Here is a 21,722-nt window from a genome sequence, read left to right on the forward strand (position 1 = left end):
GCACGCACAGGTGCCCGGCGTGAGTTTTAAGCCACCGGGTCTGGGACACGAACTGCGGTCGACTACGTGGGAGTCCAGCGACATAGCCATTACGCTAACTGCTGGTTCCCAAATGCAAGCATCATTCTTAAGTCACTATGAATTATGTTTGTGATGTGTGTGGGTTTATTTCTCAGTTGTTTGTTTTTGTATTTATTTTGGTCATTCAAGAAATATTAAACCCTAGCCAAGCCCTGACCCTGAATGAACTCTCCCCAGTAGTGAAGAAAACAGGATTATGGGCCTAAGAGTTTAATCATGTAAGATTTAAGAAACAGTGCAACCATAGAAGATATACATTGGTAAAGACTCAAAACGAGTTGTTCACCATTACTGGCCATTAGGGAAGTGCAAGTTAAAACCAGAATGAGACTACATATTTACTGGAATGGCTAAAATAAAAAATACTGATAATACCAAATGCTGTCAAAGATGCAGAGAAGCCTGGTCTCTCCTACATCACTGGTAGGAATTTAATATGTTATAGCTGCCACAGAATTCTGGCAGTTTCTTTAAAAACTGAGTAAAGTGGGACCAGCAGTTAGTGTATTGGCTATGTCACTGGACTCGCATGTAGGCGGTGGTGGCTCGAATCCCAGACCCAATAGCTTAAACTCACACTAGACCTGTGTGCATGTGTGCCTAAGATCCCTTGAGGTGAATGGAGAAGGGATTGCAGCGTGGCCATCCCCCCCGGGGGGTGAGTTCTTGCTTTCTATCTCTTTGTCTCTGTCTTTCTGGCAAGTGCACGCGCCCTATAGCAAAATTCTCTCAAAAACAAAAACAAAAACGCAAAAGACAAAAACTGAGCATGAAACTACTACATGACCTAGCAATTACAGACCTGGGCATTTATTCTGGAGAAATGAAACGATGTTCCCACAAAAGCCTGTACACAAATATTTACAGGTTTATTTGTAATGGTCAAGACCAAGAAGTAACTTCAAGGGACCAGCAGTTAGCGTCATGGCTATATCGCTGAACTCCCATGTAGTCGACCATGGTTCAAGCCCCAGACCTGGTAGCTTAAATTTACGCCGGGCATGTGTATGTGCATGCCCAAGATCACAAGAGGAGAATGGAGTAGATAGGATTGTAGCATGACCATCCCCCCAAGGGGTGATTTCTCGCTTTCCGTCTCTCTGTCTCTCTCTGTCTTTCTGGTAAGCACACGCACCCTATAGCAAAAAAAAAAAAAAAAAAAAAGAAGAAGAAGTAACTTCCATATTTTTTTAGAGATGAATGGTTATAGAACATTGTTGAAATAACAGAATTGTAGAAGTGGAGAACAAATCAGTGATGCTTGAAGGTTAGAGAAAGAGAAAAGAGGGTATGACTTTAAAGGGACATCACAATGGATTCCTTTGTGGTGACAGAACAGTTCTGTATCTTGATTACATTGATGAGTATATGAATCTATATATGTGATAAAATGTCACAACCAAAAAATGAATATGTGGAATCAAAGTAGGGTTATTAATTGTTTCATTAATTGTACCTTGCCAACCAATTACCTTGTTTTGATAAGATGTCACTACTAGGGATAGTAGTGATGGGTGTACAGGACCTTCCTGTTTGATTTTTGCAGTTTCTTATGAGTCTATATTTCAAAATAAGAAATTAAAATGGAAAGGGGGGCAGGCCTGTGGCCTGATGGTTAAGGGAGCATCTCACATGGCCACGCAGTTTGAATCCCAAACTGTGGCTTAAAAATCATGCTGGGTGCATATACGTGCATGCCCTAAATCCCCACAAGATGGAGAAATGTAGAAGGGATGGCACCATGGCCATGCCCATTTGGGGGGTGTTTTTTCTCTCTCTCTTTTTTGTCTCTGGTGAGTATGCACCCTCAGGCAAGCACACTCACCCTCTAGCAAATTAAAAAATAAAAGGGAAGAAGAGGAAGACAGGGAAGGAGAAAAAGGAGAGAGGAAGAGAAAAAAGGGCAGAAGAAAAAGATCTGAGGAAGTTTCTATAAGATTATTTCTTGGGCAGAACTGATTCATTGTATACTTGCTCAGTGTCTAGGGTACTGTTGAAAAATTAAAATATTTATCACGGAACTGTGTGTAGTGTTAAAGGTTTTATTTATAAAAAAATAAGTAAAAATTATAAATAAAATAATTATAGTAAATTAATTAAGTTAATTAAAAAATAAAATTTCTTAGTAATTATTTTTATATCATTTCATAAGTGTGTGATTATCTTTCTACCCAGCTGGTGAATTCTGTGAGGGCTTTGGCATATCTTATATCTCTCAAACCTCTCTAAAATATTTAGGATGGTGCTTGCCTAGTGGGAGATTGGTAGTGTTTGTAATGTAAAACCAAATTCTTCAAGCCTGGTGCACTGAGGTTGAATCTGCTTCTCTGGCAGCTGCAGAAGTATCCTTCTGAGCCAAACGTAAACAAAGTCTCTCTATCATAAGATTAGGAGAGGGAGGTGAGAAGCAGCTTACTTTAAATTTTAATCCTACTTTTAAACAAGAAAATTAAATTTGGCAAATTGTCCCTTGAAGTCCTTTGTGTATAACTACTGTATATTAATTAGATCAAGTGCATTTGGGGTTAGATAAAAAGAATGTGGAACTTCATATATCATCTTGTGCCTCATAATGACATTTGTCAAGGGCAGACCACTATATGGTGGCGATCTCAAAAGATTATAATCGAGCTGAAAATTCCCACTGCCTACTGATATAGCTGTGATTAGGTCATAGCACAGTGCATCACCTACGTATTCATGGTGATACCGGTGGAAACACACCTACTCTGCTGCCAGCTGTATAAAAAGCACAGTACCGGGACCAGCAGGTGGTGTGGTGGTTAAGGCGCTGGACACTCTCACATGGCTGATCACGGTTTGAGTCCTGGACTTGGTGGCTTGCTTTCTCACACTCCCGCCATCTCTTTCTCTCTGTGTTTCTCCGGTCAAATTAAATGAATGAATACATAAAATTAAATAAATAATTCTTTTTTGAAAAAAAGCATAGTACATACAAGTATAATACATACTACTCAGTAATGATAATAAATAACTCTGTTACTGGTTTACATATTTGTAACTACATATTTGTTGTTATTTTAGTGTGTACTTCTACTTAATCATATTTTAAAAGTTTACTATAAAACACTGCCATGTTATGCCAGCAGTAGCCTCATACACCTATTTATTTACTTTGTTTCTTGACTACACCATTTTCTCTTGTGCTTGATTTACTATTGTACTGTTCAATGCAACCCTTCCAATGAGACAAGATGTGGAGGTGGACAGTAATATTGATGGTCCTGGTCATGTCTAGGCCTAGGCTAAAGTCTGTGTCTTAGTTTTGAATAAAAAAGCTTTAAGATAAATAAAATTTTACATAGAAAAAAGCTTATAGAATAAGGATATAAAGAAAACATCTTGGGAACCAGCAGTTAGCGTAATGGCTATGTCGCTGGACTCCCACGTAGTCGACCACGGTTCGCATCCCGGACCCGGTGGCTTAAAACTCACACCGGGCACGTGTGCGTGCGTGCCCAAGATCCCGAAAGGAGAATGGAGGAGAAGGGATTGCGGTGTGACCATCCCCCTGGGGGGTGATTTCTCGCTTTCTGTCTCTATGTCTCTGTCTGTCTGGCAAGCGCATGTGCCCTATAGCGAAAACCTCTCAAAAAAAAAAAAAAAAGAAAGAAAAAGAAAGAAAACATCTTTATATAGTTGTGCAATGTGTTTTAAACTACATGTTATTAAAAGAATAAAATAGTTTTTAGACATTTTCTAAAACAAATACATTATAGAAAGCTAACTTATTATTGAAGAAAGAAAAAATATGTTTTATAAATTTAATGCAGCCTAAGTGTACAGCGTTTATAAAGTATACATAGGGTGATGTCATGGGCCTTCACATTCACTCCCCACTCACTGACTGACCCAGAGCTACCTCCATTCAAGTAAGTGCCTGATACCGGGTGTACTATTTATTATTGTTTATGCCACATTTTTACTGTACCTTTTCTAGGTATAGATATTCTTGAATAAGTAAATACTATAGTATTATAATTGCCTATAGTATTCACTACAGTTACAGTCTGTGTGGTTTGTAGCCTAGAGGAGCACTAGAATATGCCATGTATCCTACACTACGTAGGTTTGTCTAAGTACACTCTATGATATTTATATGATAGCAAAACACTAATGACACATTTCTCAGAATATACCCCCATTGTTAATCAATGCATTACTCTTTTGGGGTGGATCTGAGCAGGCCTTTGGAGAGAAGATGGCAGTGTTAAAAACATGTCCTAAGAAAACTTTCCTCCCATTTAATGGAAGCTACATTGCATAGGATAGTCATTTTCCCATTTTTCAGTCAAAGAAACATTGTCTGATTTTCACTGGCAAAGAGAAGTAAATAAGGAAGAAGGTTTCTGGAACCCAAAGTTCCAATGTGTGTTGCAAGACTTTTATAGGAAGGGATTTATAAACTTAACAAATTAGAATAGCGTCTCCATAGATTCAAGCCAAAACACAAAGAGCTTTCAGTACATCACTGACAAGATGGAGAAGGATATTTTAAAGAAACCTAAATGGAAGTTTATAAACTCTCTTGCCTTTTGAGTATTGTCTGTAGGCTGAAATTGCTTATGTGCCGTATTGTTAAGAGCAGTAGCCTACCATCCCCCTGGGGGGTGATTTCTCGCTTTCTGTCTCTATGTCTCTGTCTGTCTGGCAAGCGCATGTGCCCTATAGCGAAAACCTCTCAAAAAAAAAAAAAAAGAAAGAAAAAGAAAGAAAACATCTTTATATAGTTGTGCAATGTGTTTTAAACTACATGTTATTAAAAGAATAAAATAGTTTTTAGACATTTTCTAAAACAAATACATTATAGAAAGCTAACTTATTATTGAAGAAAGAAAAAATATGTTTTATAAATTTAATGCAGCCTAAGTGTACAGTGTTTATAAAGTATACATAGGGTGATGTCATGGGCCTTCACATTCACTCCCCACTCACTGACTGACCCAGAGCTACCTCCATTCAAGTAAGTGCCTGATACCGGGTGTACTATTTATTATTGTTTATGCCACATTTTTACTGTACCTTTTCTAGGTATAGATATTCTTGAATAAGTAAATACTATAGTATTATAATTGCCTATAGTATTCACTACAGTTACAGTCTGTGTGGTTTGTAGCCTAGAGGAGCACTAGAATATGCCATGTATCCTACACTACGTAGGTTTGTCTAAGTACACTCTATGATATTTATATGATAGCAAAACACTAATGACACATTTCTCAGAATATACCCCCATTGTTAATCAATGCATTACTCTTTTGGGGTGGATCTGAGCAGGCCTTTGGAGAGAAGATGGCAGTGTTAAAAACATGTCCTAAGAAAACTTTCCTCCCATTTAATGGAAGCTACATTGCATAGGATAGTCATTTTCCCATTTTTCAGTCAAAGAAACATTGTCTGATTTTCACTGGCAAAGAGAAGTAAATAAGGAAGAAGGTTTCTGGAACCCAAAGTTCCAATGTGTGTTGCAAGACTTTTATAGGAAGGGATTTATAAACTTAACAAATTAGAATAGCGTCTCCATAGATTCAAGCCAAAACACAAAGAGCTTTCAGTACATCACTGACAAGATGGAGAAGGATATTTTAAAGAAACCTAAATGGAAGTTTATAAACTCTCTTGCCTTTTGAGTATTGTCTGTAGGCTGAAATTGCTTATGTGCCGTATTGTTAAGAGCAGTAGCCTCGTGTTTGGCTCCTGCTGCTGCAGAAGGAAATGGTCAGTAAGCTTCTCCATAAGCAAGAAATGCAGGTTGGGGAGATGATGAATATCATACGAAGGAAAAGATCTCAGATGTTTAGGAAAGCTAAAAACTGTACACCTAGGCTGCATTAAATTTATAAAACACACTTTTTGTTTCTTCAATAATAAATTAGCTTTGTTTTTGTTTTAGAAAATATATTGTTTTAGAAAATGTTTAAAAACTATTTGATTATTTTAATAACATGTAGCTTAAAACACATTCCACAACTATATAAAGATGTTTTCTTTATATTCTTAGTCTGTAAGCTTTTCTCTATGTAAAATTTTATAGGAAAGTTGATGTCTTTTTATTCGTGCTAAATGGTGTTTAAAAAAAGAACAAAACAACAAACAAACATAAAACCCTGACGCTTTCTAGCTCTTTCCTGCAGGTTTATTTGAATTACTAAGAAATTCTGTAGTGTAGCAAAACTGTCGGGTGCAAAGTACCTCAACCTTTCCGACCTACCAAATGCAACCCAGGCATGAAAAACACAAGCTTAAAATTGATGAAGCTGAACTTCTTATTAATAGAGAGTTAAAGGAAAAAGAAAAGCTTTTTAGAGAGATTTTAACCAATTTATCAAAGCTAATGAGTAGTAGGGTCATGATGATACTAAAAATATAGAAGGAAAACTCCAAAGGAACTCATCCAATGCTCAGCGGTGTTCTGGGAAAGAGACAGGATCAGAGTGAAGGGGAGAGAAGCTTTGCCTGAGAAAAGCATTTGACACAAAGATTATCTGGCACAGGCACCTTTTCAACAGAATATCATATGGTACCAACAAAGGTAAAAACCTTCCTCAAGACGAGAATCATTCTCAGAATTGTGCACTTGGATTCGACTTGGGAAGTGTTCATATAATGAATTGCAGCCATGTGTTCACAACTGTCCTTAGTTCTGATTTGACTAGATTCTTACATCCAGAATTGCACAGGGGCTCTGGAGGAGCTATAACACATTAATTACCTTGACTAACAGAGAAAATTTAGATTAGAAATGGGACACTAACCGGTGAGGTCTGTGATAGTAGCAGCCTGTTTCCTGGGAGAGTTTCTGGGCTGTAGGGCAGAGAGGGGTAACACAGCAGAGCCCAGCAGACTCCCTGAGTGGGAGACTGGACTGAGCATCTGGACTGCCCCAAATTCACAAGAGAGAGTGTTCCAGGGAGGTGAACTGCACAGAGAGGGTCTGCTAACCAGTGATTGCTGGGAGATGGGGTGCAGAGTGACCAGGAGGGGCACATTAAAAGAGAACTTTGGGTAATTTAATAGAGTTAAATTCAGTAAAGAACAATTTGTGAATCAGGCAGCCCTCAGAACTGATTTTGAGGAACTTTGGGCCTGTTACCTGTCCAGACATTTATGGACAGAAAAAAAGAAAGTGGTGTGTATAAGACAGAAAGGAGATAGAGAAACAGCTGGATTGGTTACAACCTGGTGTTTGCCTTCTCCGAACATGGTTTGGAGAGTTGGCCACCTGTGACTGACTAAAGCATGGTTGCTGTGATTGGTTGTGATTCAGCTATTTGTTACAGAAGCCTACTCCTAAATTAGGCTTTCAGTTTATTCGTATATTTAGATTGAGGTCCATAGGTAAGAACTCAAGGCAAGTACAGAGGCTTTGTCAGGCCAAAATTTTTTAAAAGAATTATTTTATTTAACTTTCTTTCTTTATTTTAATTTGACCAGAGAGGGACAGAGAGAGAAAGAGAGAGAGAGGGAAAGTGAGAAAGCAAGCTTCCCCTTCTGGGACTTGAACCGAAGCTGGTCATGTGGGAGTCCAGCACCCTTAACCACCATGCCAACTGCCGACCCTCAGGCCAAAATTTAATTTGATTTAACAGGCATGAGGGAAAGACTACAAAGGGGTACAGGGCACTATTAGAAGTGATGGATATGTTCATACCCTTGATTGAGGAGATAGTTTTATAGATTTTTACGTATGTCTAAAGTTATTACATTGTATACTTTAGATGCATGTAGCATATTTTGTCAGTTATACTTCAGAAAAGCTCCTTTATAAACCTATGTAAAAACAATACAAATAAAATAGAGTAACTTGCCTTTTAGAGTTGTTCTGAAATGAAAAGAGGAACATAAGTTCAGATAACCTCTTTGCAACTTTCCCAGCTCAAACAACCTTTACTAAGATTTCTAGAGTTCTGAGGTGATTTCCAATTTTAGCGATGTATTGTTAGGGCCTATGTGGTATAACTTTATCCAATTTTATTTTTCAGGACTCATGAATCAAGCAAGCCAACATGAAAAATGGATTAAGGCAGATGCCCCAAAAGGCTCTGTAAGTTTTAGAAGTCAAAGCTGGTTTCAATCCCTGAAACTGCAGGACTAAGAATGATTTGATTTGTGTTTTTGACTTTTAACAGTGATGAACAGATCTGTGACTACAAAGCAATGCAAACACCATTGTTCAGATAAAGGTTGAAAACAACAAATTGGAAATGGATAATGATGAGTCCTTTTCAGAATATTTCTTACTTTGCTCTTGTTATTTGTTTTCTGTTGCTCTGTAGCATATTACTATAAACTTAGCTGCTTAAAAATAGTGTGCATTCATCAGCTCATGGTTCTGTTGATCAAGAACCCTACATGGCTAGGGTGTCTGCTGCAAGTATCACAAGGCTAGGATCAAGGTGCTGGCCAGATTGAATTCTCCCCTGAAGATTTTGGGGAGAAATTTACTTCTTTTTTTTTTTTAAGAACTATTTATTTAATTTTATCTATCATTATTGTTTTTTAAATTTACTACAGAACACGTCCACTCATGGGAGAGAGTGGGAAAGCAAGAAAACAAGCCGCCAGGTCAAGGACTCAAACCATGGTTGGCCATATGGTAGTCCAGCCCCTAAACCACCATGCCACCTGCTGGCCTCCAAGAAATTTACTACTTTTGTTTATTTATTTATTTTAGAGACTTTTGCCTGAGGGCAATATGCTCACTGGAGAGAGAGAGACAGACACAGTGAGAGGGAAAGTGAGAAATTGCCCCCCTCCACCCCGGGGGAGATGACCACACTACAATCCCTTCTCCTCCATTCTCCTCCTGGAATCTTGGGCCTGCATGCACACATGCCTGGTGTAAGTTTCAAGCCACCAAGTCCAGGACTTGAACCGCGGTCAGCCATGTGGGAGTTCAGCAACGTAATTGATATGCCATCTGCAGGCCCCTAGAAATCTGTTTCTAAGTTCATTAAATTATTGGCAAAATCCAGTTCCTTGCAACTGTATGACCGTCAGCCAGCAATCATGCTAAGCTTCTAGGGGCCACCTGCATCCCTTCTCATGTACTCTGCTTTGTCATCAAGCCAGAAATGATACATTGAATCCTTTTCACACTTTGAATATCTGACTACTATTTCTGGAAAAATCTCCACTTTTAAAGGGCTTACCTGATTTGGTAAGGCCCACCCAAGTTAATCTTTTTTTTCACCATATACCATAACATAATCTTGGAAATCTTGGAGGTGAAATCATATCATATTCAGGTTTCACCTCCACTCAAGGGGAAATTATACAATGGTATTTGGTCATTGGAGGCAGCAGTGTTAGAATTCATTTACTATAGCCCTTATATGACAGGTTTTCCTAGTACCTTTTATGGCATCAATGTAAATTTAATCTGTGAATAAAAATTTATCATAAATGTGAAATGGTTGCTACTGATTTTTTTCTTTTTTCTTTTGGTAATTTAGGAAATACTTTGCTAGGGTAAAGAAATTTCAACAATTTTATAGCTTTATATATGAAGATCAGATTTTCACCTTTTTATCAATGTACTATATAAAGTTATTTTATGAATTCTCTTTCTTTTAAACCTCATTTGTCTACTCGTGGAACATTTAAATTATGCAATAGCAGGTGATGTGGTGGTTAAGGCACTAGACTCCTACATGGCCAACTGTTGTTAAAATCCCAGATGTGTCAGCTTGCTTTCTTACTTTTCCTTTTTCTTTCTGTCTCTGGTCAAATTAAAAAATAATAATAATAAATATATTAGAATACATAGTTTGGGACCAGTAGTTAGCATAATGACTATGTCCCTGGACTCCCATGTAGTTGACCACGGTTCGAGTCCTGGACCTGGTGGCTTAAACTCACACCGGGTGCTTGTGCATGTGTGCCCAAGATCCCGAGAGGAGAATGAAGGAAAAGGGATTGCGGCGTTGCCACCCCTCCTCAGGGGTGATTTCTTGCTTTCTATCTCTTTGTCTCTCTTCGTCTTTCTGGCGAGCGCACGCACCCTATTGCAAACACCTCTCCTAAAAAAAAAAAAGAATACATAGTTCTTTAACAAAATTATTCAACACTTAATTGATCTATCTTCTTTATGATTGGGATAAATCAGTTTTAATAAAACTTTCTAAATATTGTCATTTATAATAATCACATTTTCATTAATATTCCATTTCTTTAAGCTGTTTTTTGACTTTTTGCTTATGAAACTAAGTTAGTTTTGTGGGATGTCTAAAGCTTCCTTTTAATTCACCCTTCAAGAAATCAGAATTTGGGCCAGCCCCATAGCACAGCAGTTAAAGCAGTTAAGCACCATATTTAGGGAGCCAGATCCCACATGGTCACCTACAGTTCAAATTCCAGCTACAACAGCTTGAAAAGCATGCCAGGCAGATGTGTATGTGTGCCCCACATCCTGACAGGATGAAGAAATGGAAGAAAAGGATTGCAATGTGACCATGCCTCATTGGGGGAATACTTTCTCTCCTTCACTCTCTCCTGGTGAGCACATATGCCCTCTGGCAATTAAAAAAGAAGAAGAAGAAGAAGAAAGAAAGAAAAAGAGAGAAGAAAGAGAAAGAAAGAAAGAGAAGGAAAGAAAGAAGTTAGAATGTGTACAAGTTTGAAAGATACATGTTGGTATACTTGATGTGGTTGTGATGTGTGTGTTAAACAATCAGGTAAAGGAAAATGTGAGGCAATGAGGCAATTTTTATAATATTTCTTCACTCTCATGGAATTATATAAACATTTTTATGACTAAGAATAAAGTTAATGAACTTAGCCAACAACAACCCAAAGGGCCAAGAGCATAACATCAGTCAACTATATTTAAATTGTTAATGGAATTGCACATATTTGGATCACATAGTTAAGTCCCAAACAAAAAGGAAACGCTGTCATATTTTACTTTCTCAGATACAGATAGATATCAAATGCTTAATCCCTAAAGAACTAAGTAACGCCTGAATACCTCGAGTACTTTGCAGTAAGAACTCCAAGAGTTCTTACCTGTCCACTCTACTAATTGGTCCCCTTTTTATAGCTCATTTTTCTAATACCTACCCTTTTTATTTCTGTGGCTATAAAATTTGTCTCCCAGAATGAATTAATGCATTTCCTGTTCTCATTTCTAAGGAAGATGTTAATCAAAGAGTTTTGAAGCAAGCTCTGACAGTTGAGCAACCTGCTGGGTTTCTAGAGAACATAGCAGAGTGTGTTTCTCTTACTCTGGTTTTCCCCAGGCAGCTTTACCAGGACTCTCTAGTTGTGTGTATGAGTCACATAGGGGTGGTCAAAGCTTTGAAACTATCATATTTCCTCTTCAGTTTTGCCAGAAACCTCCACATTTATTGGGTTGTCGGGAAAGTTATGATGCACTTTTGCAAAGAAAAGCAGAAAAATATGTCATGACTTTGCCGACAACGTAATGGTTAAAAATCACACTCTTTACAATAGTCATCTTCAGTCTTTTAGGTCAGGTCTTGAAACTTTCTACTTAACTGATTACCCTGCTGTTCTCTACTAGGAAACTTTCTACAGCTGAATGATAGTACTTTATTTATAAAGAATTTCAAAATCACTTAAGGAACAGAATATATTAAAAGTAGTTAGTGTAGCATTTCCTACAATAATACTTTGTACAGCCCATTTAAAACTTTTGAAAATAACTTTAATATCTTTTATTTTTACTTTTTATCTTTACTTCACACTGTGGGATACAAAATATAGAAATTAACTCCATTGAACAGATAAAGTAACTGAGGAAATGGAACGGTAAAAAGACTGATCTATTATGACTAACCCAGCTTATCTGTGGCAATCAGAACTAACTCGTGCTTTCTCCCGAACTCCATTAACATCAGTGTTAAAATAATGGTCAAAATCCATGAATGAAAGCTTATTAAAATTAATGTGGATATACAACTAATTAGCCATACCTCCTAGCATAAAACTGAGGCAATTTTTGGGCATAGCATAGTATAGAAATTACTCCATACAGTAATTTGATTAAAGAGAAATCTTTTTGGACACTGCAGGGATATCCTTTCTATTCCGGATAGTTCTTGTTTCTATTTTATTTACCCCTGACTGTTAGTCAAATGTTGAGGTGAATCCAAGGTTATTGGCATTTAGTTCTCTTTTGTTATTAAACGTTTGGAAATCGTAAGAAAGCCCTGTTTCCTTTGCAAATGTATGCCTATGTCCTTTAAAATAAACTTTACATGCTTAAAGTCCTGGTTCAAACTCTTACTCTGACTTCCATAGCCATCTCTGCTTTCTTTTCCTTTCTAAAGAGAAGCTTCTAGGGACCAGCAGTTGGTGTAATGGCTATGTCACTGGACTCCCATGTAGTCGACCACGGTTCAAGTCCCGAATCCGGTGGCTTAAACTCACACCAGGCGCCTGTGCGTGTGTGCCCAAGATCCCGAGAGGAGAATGGAGGAGAAGGGATTGCGGCGTGGCCATCCCCCTGGGAGGTGATTTCTTGCTTTCTGTCTCTCTGTCTCTCTCTGTCTTTCTGGCAAGCGCACAAGCCCTATAGGGGGGGGGAAGAACCTTCTAAATTCCTTGTGAAAAAAGGCACATCTCTAAGTGTTGTTTCATGTAAGCGTAACTGTAGATTTGATAATCACATCAAAAATACTGGTTTCGTAGAGTTAAATTTAGGTGGGACATTTACATAGTAGTAGTACTTGACTTTTTAAAATCATGACTGTTTAGACCGAAGAACTCACAATGTATTTAGGAACATTTATCGTTGAAATAAGAATCAGATGATTTGCTGCTTGTTTACATTGATATTGAGATCAAGCCAGTAAAACTTGCAACAGATGAAGTTCTAGATTTTTTGTTCTTCCTGCTTAAATCTGATGGTCATATTTCCTCTTCAATTTTGTATGCTGACTCTTTCATTGCTGAAAATAGCAAGTTTGCTTTAACTGTTGTATTGAGATCCTCTGAAAGAGGCTTGCCTTCGCTATCATAGCCAAACCAAGGTGGAGGGTCGTTAGAGCTGTACTCTTGTTGCTGAACTACAGATGACATTTTGTGAGCTGCCTCCCTGTAATAACAGTGATTACCATTAGCTAGTTGTAAAAGTAATCTCTAGTGCAGAATTTTAAAACCAAATTTGTTGTTAGAAAACTCACTGTCACAAGTCATTCACTTCAGAGCTCTCTTACCTTGCCTAGAGGGAGGGTGTGGGTAATTGTGCTGTTAATGGGGGTCCCAAAGCCTAAGTAGCTCTCTGGTTCAGTCAGCTCAGAAATTAACAGACACATCTAAAGTACCTGGGCCCAATGAAAACTGTGAGATAAGCAGATAGGCCCAAAATACATGGAAGATGCTATCAAAAGAATAGCTGGTGGCAAAGGGCCACAGTTAGGACCAAAAGGCACCCATACCAGGACCCAAAATGATACAAGAACTCTTGTAACCATTAACCACTACTTCTTTGTAAAAGCCTTATAAGAACCCATGTGAGATAGGAGACAGAGACTCTAAGAATACAGTTAAGAGTATAGGCTCTAAACGAAATCATGTCATAGCTAAGAGAGGAAACACAACAGCATAGCTGCTTGCTCCACAGAGACGTCCAACAGAAATTCAATGATTAACGTAGTCAGCATGACCTGAAACAGCCTTTTTTTCTGGTCCCACCACATTCCAGGAAGAAGGTAAAGGTCTTTTATGACCCAAAGATTTTAGGCAAAGAGAGTTTCCTGACCTTCATACTCACTCTAACATTAGGAGAAAAATAACTGGACCCATCCAACATGTGACCCCCCCCCACCATGAGGGAAACGCATGCACAAGTTCCACGTGGAAGCAAGCATGTACAATGCCCCTCTGACCCAGATAAAAAAAAAAAACCCTTGCCTCTGTTCTTTGGCAACTCATTCAGAACCCACACTCTGTTTAGAAGCTCTGTTCTTCCTTCTTAATTCTGCTTGCTGACCTATATCCATGTCTCTAATTCATGAGCTGTGGACAGGAAGCCATGTTGTGCTGTGGGTGCTGGGCCTGATGTTCCCCACACTGCTATCATTTTCAAATGGGTTAAACACTATCCTGGGCAATAAAATCCCATTGTACACCCCATCTCTACCTGTCTAAACTTTATCAATTTTTCAAACTCCAAAGCAATTTACCTTCTTTTGTAATGACTCAAACCCAGTCCCTTCCTCCTATGAACATCTGTAGAAAGTGGAGTAGAATTTACGGAATTAATATCTTTCCAGTATGTAGCTTCATGGCATTAAATGTATAATATATTTTATAATTTCAAGCTTTGTTATTTTCCTCTTAAGAAGGTAGTAAGTTGTTTAAGGGTATGTTACGTTTCTTTGTATCTCCCTAAAGCCTATCAGTAACTAGTAAAACTAGGGACTTCAGCAGTATATACCAGGAAAGGAAGTGCTTTAACTCTCTTGGCTTCTGCTGGTTTGTTGGTCTGGAAGAGGCATTCTTAGGTTCCTATTTTCAACACCCTCTTGCCCCCTGCCTCCTAAAGAGCAGAGCTCTGAGCACTCATATGGGAGTTCACAGTTATTCATAGTGATTCAAGGCTACTTTGTTGACTGTACTTCAAGAGCACTACAGTTAGAGACAACAATGGTCTTGACCTATAGAAAAAGAAAGTGTTTGTCTTAGTGAGTAAAACATTTGCAAGCAATTGACCAAAGTTTTGGGTTATCAAGGAAGTCATGATGCATTTTTGCATAGAAAACATGGAAAAGTATGTTACGACTTTCCTGATGACCGTAACATTACCTATAACAAAAAGTATGTTATGACTTTCCTGATGACCGTAACATTACCTATAACTTCAAGAGCGTGACAGTTTATGAGTGTACATAACTGATAAGAGGATAAGAATGCTCAGTTTGGAATATATATAAATAATGGGTTATATGTTCCTCAGTCAGCTAAAAACCAGGGTACATTAGGTTATAATCATGATATTAAAACAATCAGCAAGTAGTAGGAATTTGAGAAAATAACAAGAAAAAGAAACTTAAGAATGTTACCGTCTCAGGCTATAGTAACTTAAACAGCATGGTGCCTGCATACAAACAAACATGTAGACCGATAGAACAGAATAGTGCGTATCAATTTTAAATAAGAAAAATAGGGAGAGTACCCATTAATGCAATATGATAGAACACAATCAAAGTGAGCTGCATATTGAGCCCTAGCCATGGTCAAAGTGCCCCAAAGTGTATATATTTCTTAAATGTGCTTATTTCTTGGCTTCCTGTTCCCCTCACCTTAGCTCTTAGTGGGAAGCACTGTTCTCCATCTACCCACAGCTAGCTTCAGTGAAACTATTATGGGTTCCATGACCACCAGAAGTGATACTTACAAACTTGAGGGGGAGCAAAGGTCAGGTGTCAGACCCATCCTCCCCCAGTCTCAAGTACCAGGAGGTTCAGCCTTCCTCCAATATGGCATGTTTCTAGGGCCTTTTTTACTCCTAGGTACTTTTACAACAAATGTGGTCCTGGGGAAAAAACTGAAAATCTGAATCTGACTTGGAGCAAATCTGGGATTATTTTTTAGAGAAATTTCGATGCTAGTGTAGACTATGTCCTTCTTTCCCACCCTTCAGAAAATCCTTAGCTCATGAATTTAACTGCCCTTACCATTTTGCTTTAGGGTGTGTGTGCTCCGGAAAGAGAGAGAGACAGGGACAGTGGGAAGGAAAATGAGAAGTCACCCCCCCCCACACACACACACACACACAGGGAGATGCAATCCTTTCACCTCCTTTCTTCTCCTGGAATCTTGGGCACACATGCACATGTTCCCAGCATGAGTTTCAAGCCACCATGTCCCGGATGTAACTGCTATGCCATCTGCTGGCCCCAAGGCTTTTGACATCCTTACATGAACTGATTCTTCTAAGCCCTAGGACCTTCTCAAGAGAACAGACGAGCATAGTGACTACCAGCAAGTTTTTCCTGTCCTTTATTGCAGTATCCTATGTAGCTGTGTTTGGACACATGCACTTTTGAAAAGTATTAGGAAACTTGAAAATGTAGAAATTGAATGCTCCTGCCAGAAACAGTGTGCTCATGTGCACTCATACTGTATGTCTCAGTAGCTTAGTACTCCAGTATGGTCAGCGCATGGGAATTAGGAATTACTGAGGAGAAGTATGTTAATATTTAGGAACCACTTGTGTGCTCTAAGTTCTTTAGAGAATCTATGGAATCCTTTGACTACATTCAACTTTACTGTGGCCTAAGTGACTTGAAGATTTTGTATGAGACAATTTGGGAACTGATCCCGTCTATGGTAGTGGTTAGTCATCATTATGTAACATGATGAGAGAGATTTCTTTGGATCAGTATAGAACACTGATTTTCAAACAATGCCACAAACAGTTGTGAAATATCACATTAGATGGTTAGTAATAACAATGTACTGTTATCATTTTTTTAACAAATTAAAAGGAATTCAAGGTTAACCCTTTAGGAAAATTATCTGCCCTTACTCATTTTCTTCTTCTTTCTTGAGTAGGCAGAAAGGGCAGTGTTGGAACCACCACCAAAGATTGCTGTTAATCAGCAGCCGCTCTTATGATCAGGGAGTAAATTGGGCACAACAGAGCATACATCTACTCATCTCTTAAACTTAAGAGCTTTAAGAAAGCATGAAAATGGAATCTAATGACAAAAGAGCTGCATAGTAATGATCAAGACCTAGGTACAGGGCCAGCAGGTGATGTGGTGGTTAAGGCACTGGACTCCCACATGGCCAAACACTTCAAGTCCTGGACTTGGTGGCTTGCTTTCTCACTTTCTCTCTCTCTCTCTCTCTCTCTCTCTCTCTCATCTCTCTCTGGTGAGTGCATGTACTCTAAAGCAAATTTAAAATAATAATAATAAATTAAGTAAATGATTCTCAAAGAAATAAAAGACCTAGGTACAAAGTATGACTCTGCCTCTTATTTATGTAACCTTGGGCATATCATTTAACCTGTTTAAAGTAGTTTTCTTAGGGCCAGCAGGTGGCATAATGACTGATGTTCGAGTCTTGGACCCAGTGGCTTGAAACTCACCATGGTTCTGGTGGCTGGAAAATCCGAAGTCCTAGGCCCATGGCACAGCCGATGGAAGCACAGAGGATGGCAGGCACATCGAGAAAGAACGGTCCTGACTGATCTCTCTTTTATAACAACCAGTTCTTACAAGAACTAACACCTTCTTGTGTGAGGTTGAACTCATTGTAAAACATCATTTATTCACGAGACTATTGCTTCTATGAATGGAATCACTGTGAACTCAATCCCTGGAACACCATGAAGGAATTAAGTTTTCACTTAATACCTTTACAATACAGACAGTACAATCAAGTCCCACACATAAACTTTTGGGGGACATAGCCAGCATCATTCTACCTAAAATACCACTTCTTAGAAGTTTAATAATATTATCTCCCAAAAATAGTGATTGGCAACAGGAGATCAAAAGTTTAGAAGCTCTGAGCTGAGCTCTGTGGTGCAGCAGTGACACGCTGCTTAAGCGAAGCCAAGTCATGGCAAATGCAGTTCACTTCTCCAGCCCTGAAACATGTCAGGGACACATGAGTGCCCACGATCCAGTAAGGTGGGGGACTAGAGGAATATGATCATGGTGTGACCAGACCCTGTGGAGGTTGCTCATCTTTCTTCCCCTCGCTCTCATGTGTGTGTGCATGTGTTCTATCATAAGTGAAAGAAAAAGTTGAAAAAAAATATTAGAAGCTAAATTCCTTTGAATAACACATTATTAATTTGCTAAAATCTTGCCCAAAGTTGTTTGTCTAATGATATAACAAGTTGCGCAGGGTGCATACATTTTCTGGAGAGACACACACCCACTCGTGCGTGCACACACACACACACACACACACACACGAGAGACAGAGAGAGAGAAAGCCATACCACAACCCCTTCTCCTCCACTTTTCGGCTGGGATTGGGGCCATGCATGTACATGCATCCAGTGTGTTCCTCAGGTCTCCAGGTCTAGGACTCAAACCACACAAACAGCCATGTGGGATTCCAGTCACCTTAACCACCATGCCACTGGCTGGCTCCATGGTATCTTCTTTAACTGGGGTTAATAATATTCATATCAGAATTATCTCCAGACCTATCAGGAAGGTTTGAGTCTCTAGCCCTCTTCAAAAATTTTTAAAGATCTGCCCTTAGTTCTCTGACCCAGCTCCATTTGGTGGTCCTCCCCCCGCAGGCCTGAGCCCAGTGGGATGCCTGTTTTACTTTTTCTCCCCTTCTGTGACCCAGTTTCATTTTAACACACACAGCCTTGGATTAGAAGCAATTTTCTTCCTCAGGCTTCAAGTGATCAAGGCCCATAGAACTCATACTGAAGCCACATGCTTGGACCATATTTTATACTTCGATAATGTTAATTCTAGTACTAATTTTTCCAGCCTGCAGGAAAGAACCTTAACTCCCAGGTTGAGGATTCTCACATTTCACAGGTTACTTCATCAGGTCAGTTAAAATACTTGCACATTTTTACCCTCAGTCAATAGGGAAAAATTATGAACTGGCTTAAACAGATGATTTTCTTTACCCCTAGGGGAGATTAAGTAAATGGACAACATTTTAAGCGATGAGTAGAAGAGATAGAGATAGTCCTAAAAGGGGTAGAGTTAAGGCTTTGGACAGACCACCTGGTTGGTCAAGGAGGAGAAGCTGCTTAAAATAGAAGGGCTCCAAGGAATGATGAAACCACAAAGACCATCTTAGAGAGCTTTTCTTGGTATTACTCAAAAGGTTGGCTTCAATTAGGCCAAAAATAAAATGAAACTTTCTAAACTGAACATCACTATGTGTTATAATTCCATAGCCACATATTACATTTTCTCAGAAAGCAGTTGTTAAACCTTTTCGTTTTCAGCTAAGTACTTACTTGGAAATACGTGTACAGTATTGCATCTTAAGGATCCGGAGTTGCCTGCAGCCTCTCTGAAGGTCCTGAACAATTTGGTCAGTAAGCAGTATACAACCAGAGATATCCAAAATGTGCAGGTAATGGCATTTTGCTGATAGCATCTCTATCGCTGAGTCAGTAATCTGAACACATGGCAAAAATAAGTACTGGTTATTCAGACAAACTCCATCCCAGGGAAGGAAAGTGTCTTAGTTTAGACTGAATGAATAAATACCATAGACTAGTTGGTTTAGACATGAAATATTTATTTCTTTCAGTTCTAGAGACTGGAAAATTCAAGATCAAGGTTAAGGTTAAAGTCAAGATCCCTTCAGGTTTGCAGATGTCCACTTTCTGGCTGTATGCTCACATGGCAGAGAGAGAGAGATCTCTGATCTTTTCCTCTTTTTATAAGGACATAATCCCATCATGAGGGCTCTATTCTCATGACCTCTTCTAAATCTATTTAGTCCCCATAGCCCCACTTACACTGTTACATTGGGAATTAGGGTTTCAATATATGAATCTTAGGAGGACACATTCAATCCATAACAAATAGAATCAGTACTTTTACAGATTTTCTTGCCCATCTTGTCACATGATAGGCCTGCTTGTAATTCAAGTTAGTGGTTTACCACTATTTCCAAATAAGATCAGGATAATAAAATATTGCCCCAAGGGATGCTGATAGAATTTGTAAACTTGATGTTATTTTTATTTAAGAGTCCTCTAGTTTGGGGACCAGTAGATGGCGTAATGACTGTGTTGCTGGACTCCATGTAGATGACCGCTGTTCGAGTCCCGGACCCAGTGGCTTAAACTCACACCAGGTGCGTGTGTGTGCATGCCCAAGATCCTCAGAGGAGAATGGAGGAGAAGGGATTGCAGTGTGGCTACCTCCCCTGGGGGTGATATTTCTCACTTTCTGTCTCTCTATCTCTCTCTGTCTTTCTGGTGAGTGCACATGCCCTATTAGCAAAAACCTCTCCAAAAAAAAAAAATAAAATAAAATGAAATAAAAAAATTCCTCTAGTTTGGATGGGAAACTTCATCAGAAGTCCCTTAGTAATACCTGTCACATGAATATGAGTAATTTATGAGATATTATAGAGATACTTGGCTTTAAACTTAAAATCTACTCTATGGCCTCATCAATTTGGAAACAAACGTTTAATAACATTATATGTTACAAAAATACAATATATGTATCCCTAAGTTAACCTGCAGACAGGATCAGATTACTATGAGAGGGAGTCTGGACATCTCTGATGGATTGTATGAAAAAAAGATAGGATAACCTGGTTCTGAAAAGTACAAGAAGTTAAGACAGATGTTTGGAGACATGGGAGAAAGAGGGACACAAACTACAGAGACTACAGGAATCCCTTTTGAAGCAGTTCTGCCAAGACCCCAACATCCTGTAAGTTTGTCCAGATGTCATCCTGCAGAGATAATTCAGCTCTACTTCTTAGGTTATTTCACTTATGCAGGGTCTAGCTGTTGAATTTATTGCTAACCCCAGACTTCCTGCAGAATCACCTGGATTACTCTCCCAAAAGGAATTTTTTCCAACTGAAAAAAATTCTCATTTAATTTAATTTCTTAAAATTAAATTCAAATTCTCAAAAACTCAATTTTCATTTTAAATATTTGAACAATCTTAAAAATATGCCATGGGACTTGGCACTTGTTTTTAACATAAAGTTAAGAGGATTATGCAGAAGGACCTTTCACTGGGGAAATGGACATTTTGGAAAAATAAATATTGTCACTCTAAGCATGCCCTGTTTCCAGAACATGCTCAGGACCATGGTTTGACACTGCAACCGATTCTCACAGCAATGCCTTCACTTATTCCTGCCATACTATGTGGGTGTCTGATGATCTGATGTCACTGAGGGGAGAGAGCCCTCAGAAAAAGGAAGGACAATGAGATGATGGACAGATTGAGTTCAGAGTGGTAGGTTTTATTTGATGCTAGAAGAGCAAAAAAGGACTCTGACTTTACTTCTACATAAGAAGTGCAAGATGTCCGATGGCTGAGGTGATATTCTTGGGATTTATGGAGAAGGGAACTGGGGATGAAGATGACTTGGCTACAGTCTTAACTCCCAGATACAAGACTCTGGTCCCAGCCCCACTGGCCATAGATGACGTTATTCTCAGGATAACTACATTTGATTCACTTGAAAAAAATCATGTTTTGTTTTATGCCATGGCTTAAAGGTGATTCCTCAAAATTCATGCGTTAAGATCTTCTGGTGAAAAGGTTAAGAGGTTAAAAACTTTATGGTGTTGAGAGGTGGGACCTTTGGGAGGAGGTGAAGATCAGGGTGGGGCCCCCACAGTTGGATACTCATGGGTTTATAAGGAGACACAGACACGTGCTGCATTTCTTGCTCTGTCTCTGCCATGTTATCCTTCAACAAGAAGACCCTCACCACCTGTGGCCTCTTGACCTCAGACTCCCAAACTGTGAGCTAAATAAACCACTATTCTTTAGAAAGTACCCAGACTCAGGTATTTCTGTTATTAGCAACACAATGAATTAAAACAGTTTATTTTTTAAATGAAGTTATTTTGTATTTTAGTAAAAAAATAAACACATTACAAAAAAATTTAACAAAAAATAATTATCAAAAAACAATCACCAATTCATCCCTTAAGATATTCT

At 38.7% G+C, this 21,722-nt stretch overlaps 2 protein-coding genes across 5 annotated transcripts in view; one reads left to right on the forward strand and one right to left on the reverse strand.

Annotated features, from left to right (window-relative positions):
- The window catches only part of FAM185A (family with sequence similarity 185 member A), a 43,685-nt gene extending 35,346 nt beyond the window's left edge, over window positions 1-8,339 (forward strand). For 3 of the 4 annotated variants that reach the window (XM_014589395.2, XM_006140779.3, XM_014589404.2), the window contains one exon: window positions 8,085-8,339. In XM_014589395.2, the coding sequence (XP_014444881.1) occupies window positions 8,085-8,197 (113 nt within the window). In that variant the 3' untranslated portion in view covers window positions 8,198-8,339. The remainder of the gene's footprint in view (window positions 1-8,084) is intronic. The other variant, XM_014589400.2, reaches the window with a different exon arrangement.
- A 4,261-nt stretch (window positions 8,340-12,600) lies between these two features.
- The window catches only part of FBXL13 (F-box and leucine rich repeat protein 13), a 274,784-nt gene continuing 265,662 nt past the window's right edge, over window positions 12,601-21,722 (reverse strand). The window contains exons 20-21 of the mRNA XM_006140783.3: window positions 19,028-19,191; window positions 12,601-13,162 (exon numbers count right to left, since the gene is read on the reverse strand). Coding sequence (XP_006140845.2) covers window positions 12,976-13,162; window positions 19,028-19,191 — 351 coding nt within the window. The 3' untranslated portion in view covers window positions 12,601-12,975. The remainder of the gene's footprint in view (window positions 13,163-19,027; window positions 19,192-21,722) is intronic.

This window comes from Tupaia chinensis, unplaced genomic scaffold, assembly GCF_000334495.1.
Source record: "Tupaia chinensis unplaced genomic scaffold, TupChi_1.0 Scaffold000044_1, whole genome shotgun sequence".
NCBI classification, from domain to species: domain Eukaryota; kingdom Metazoa; phylum Chordata; class Mammalia; order Scandentia; family Tupaiidae; genus Tupaia; species Tupaia belangeri.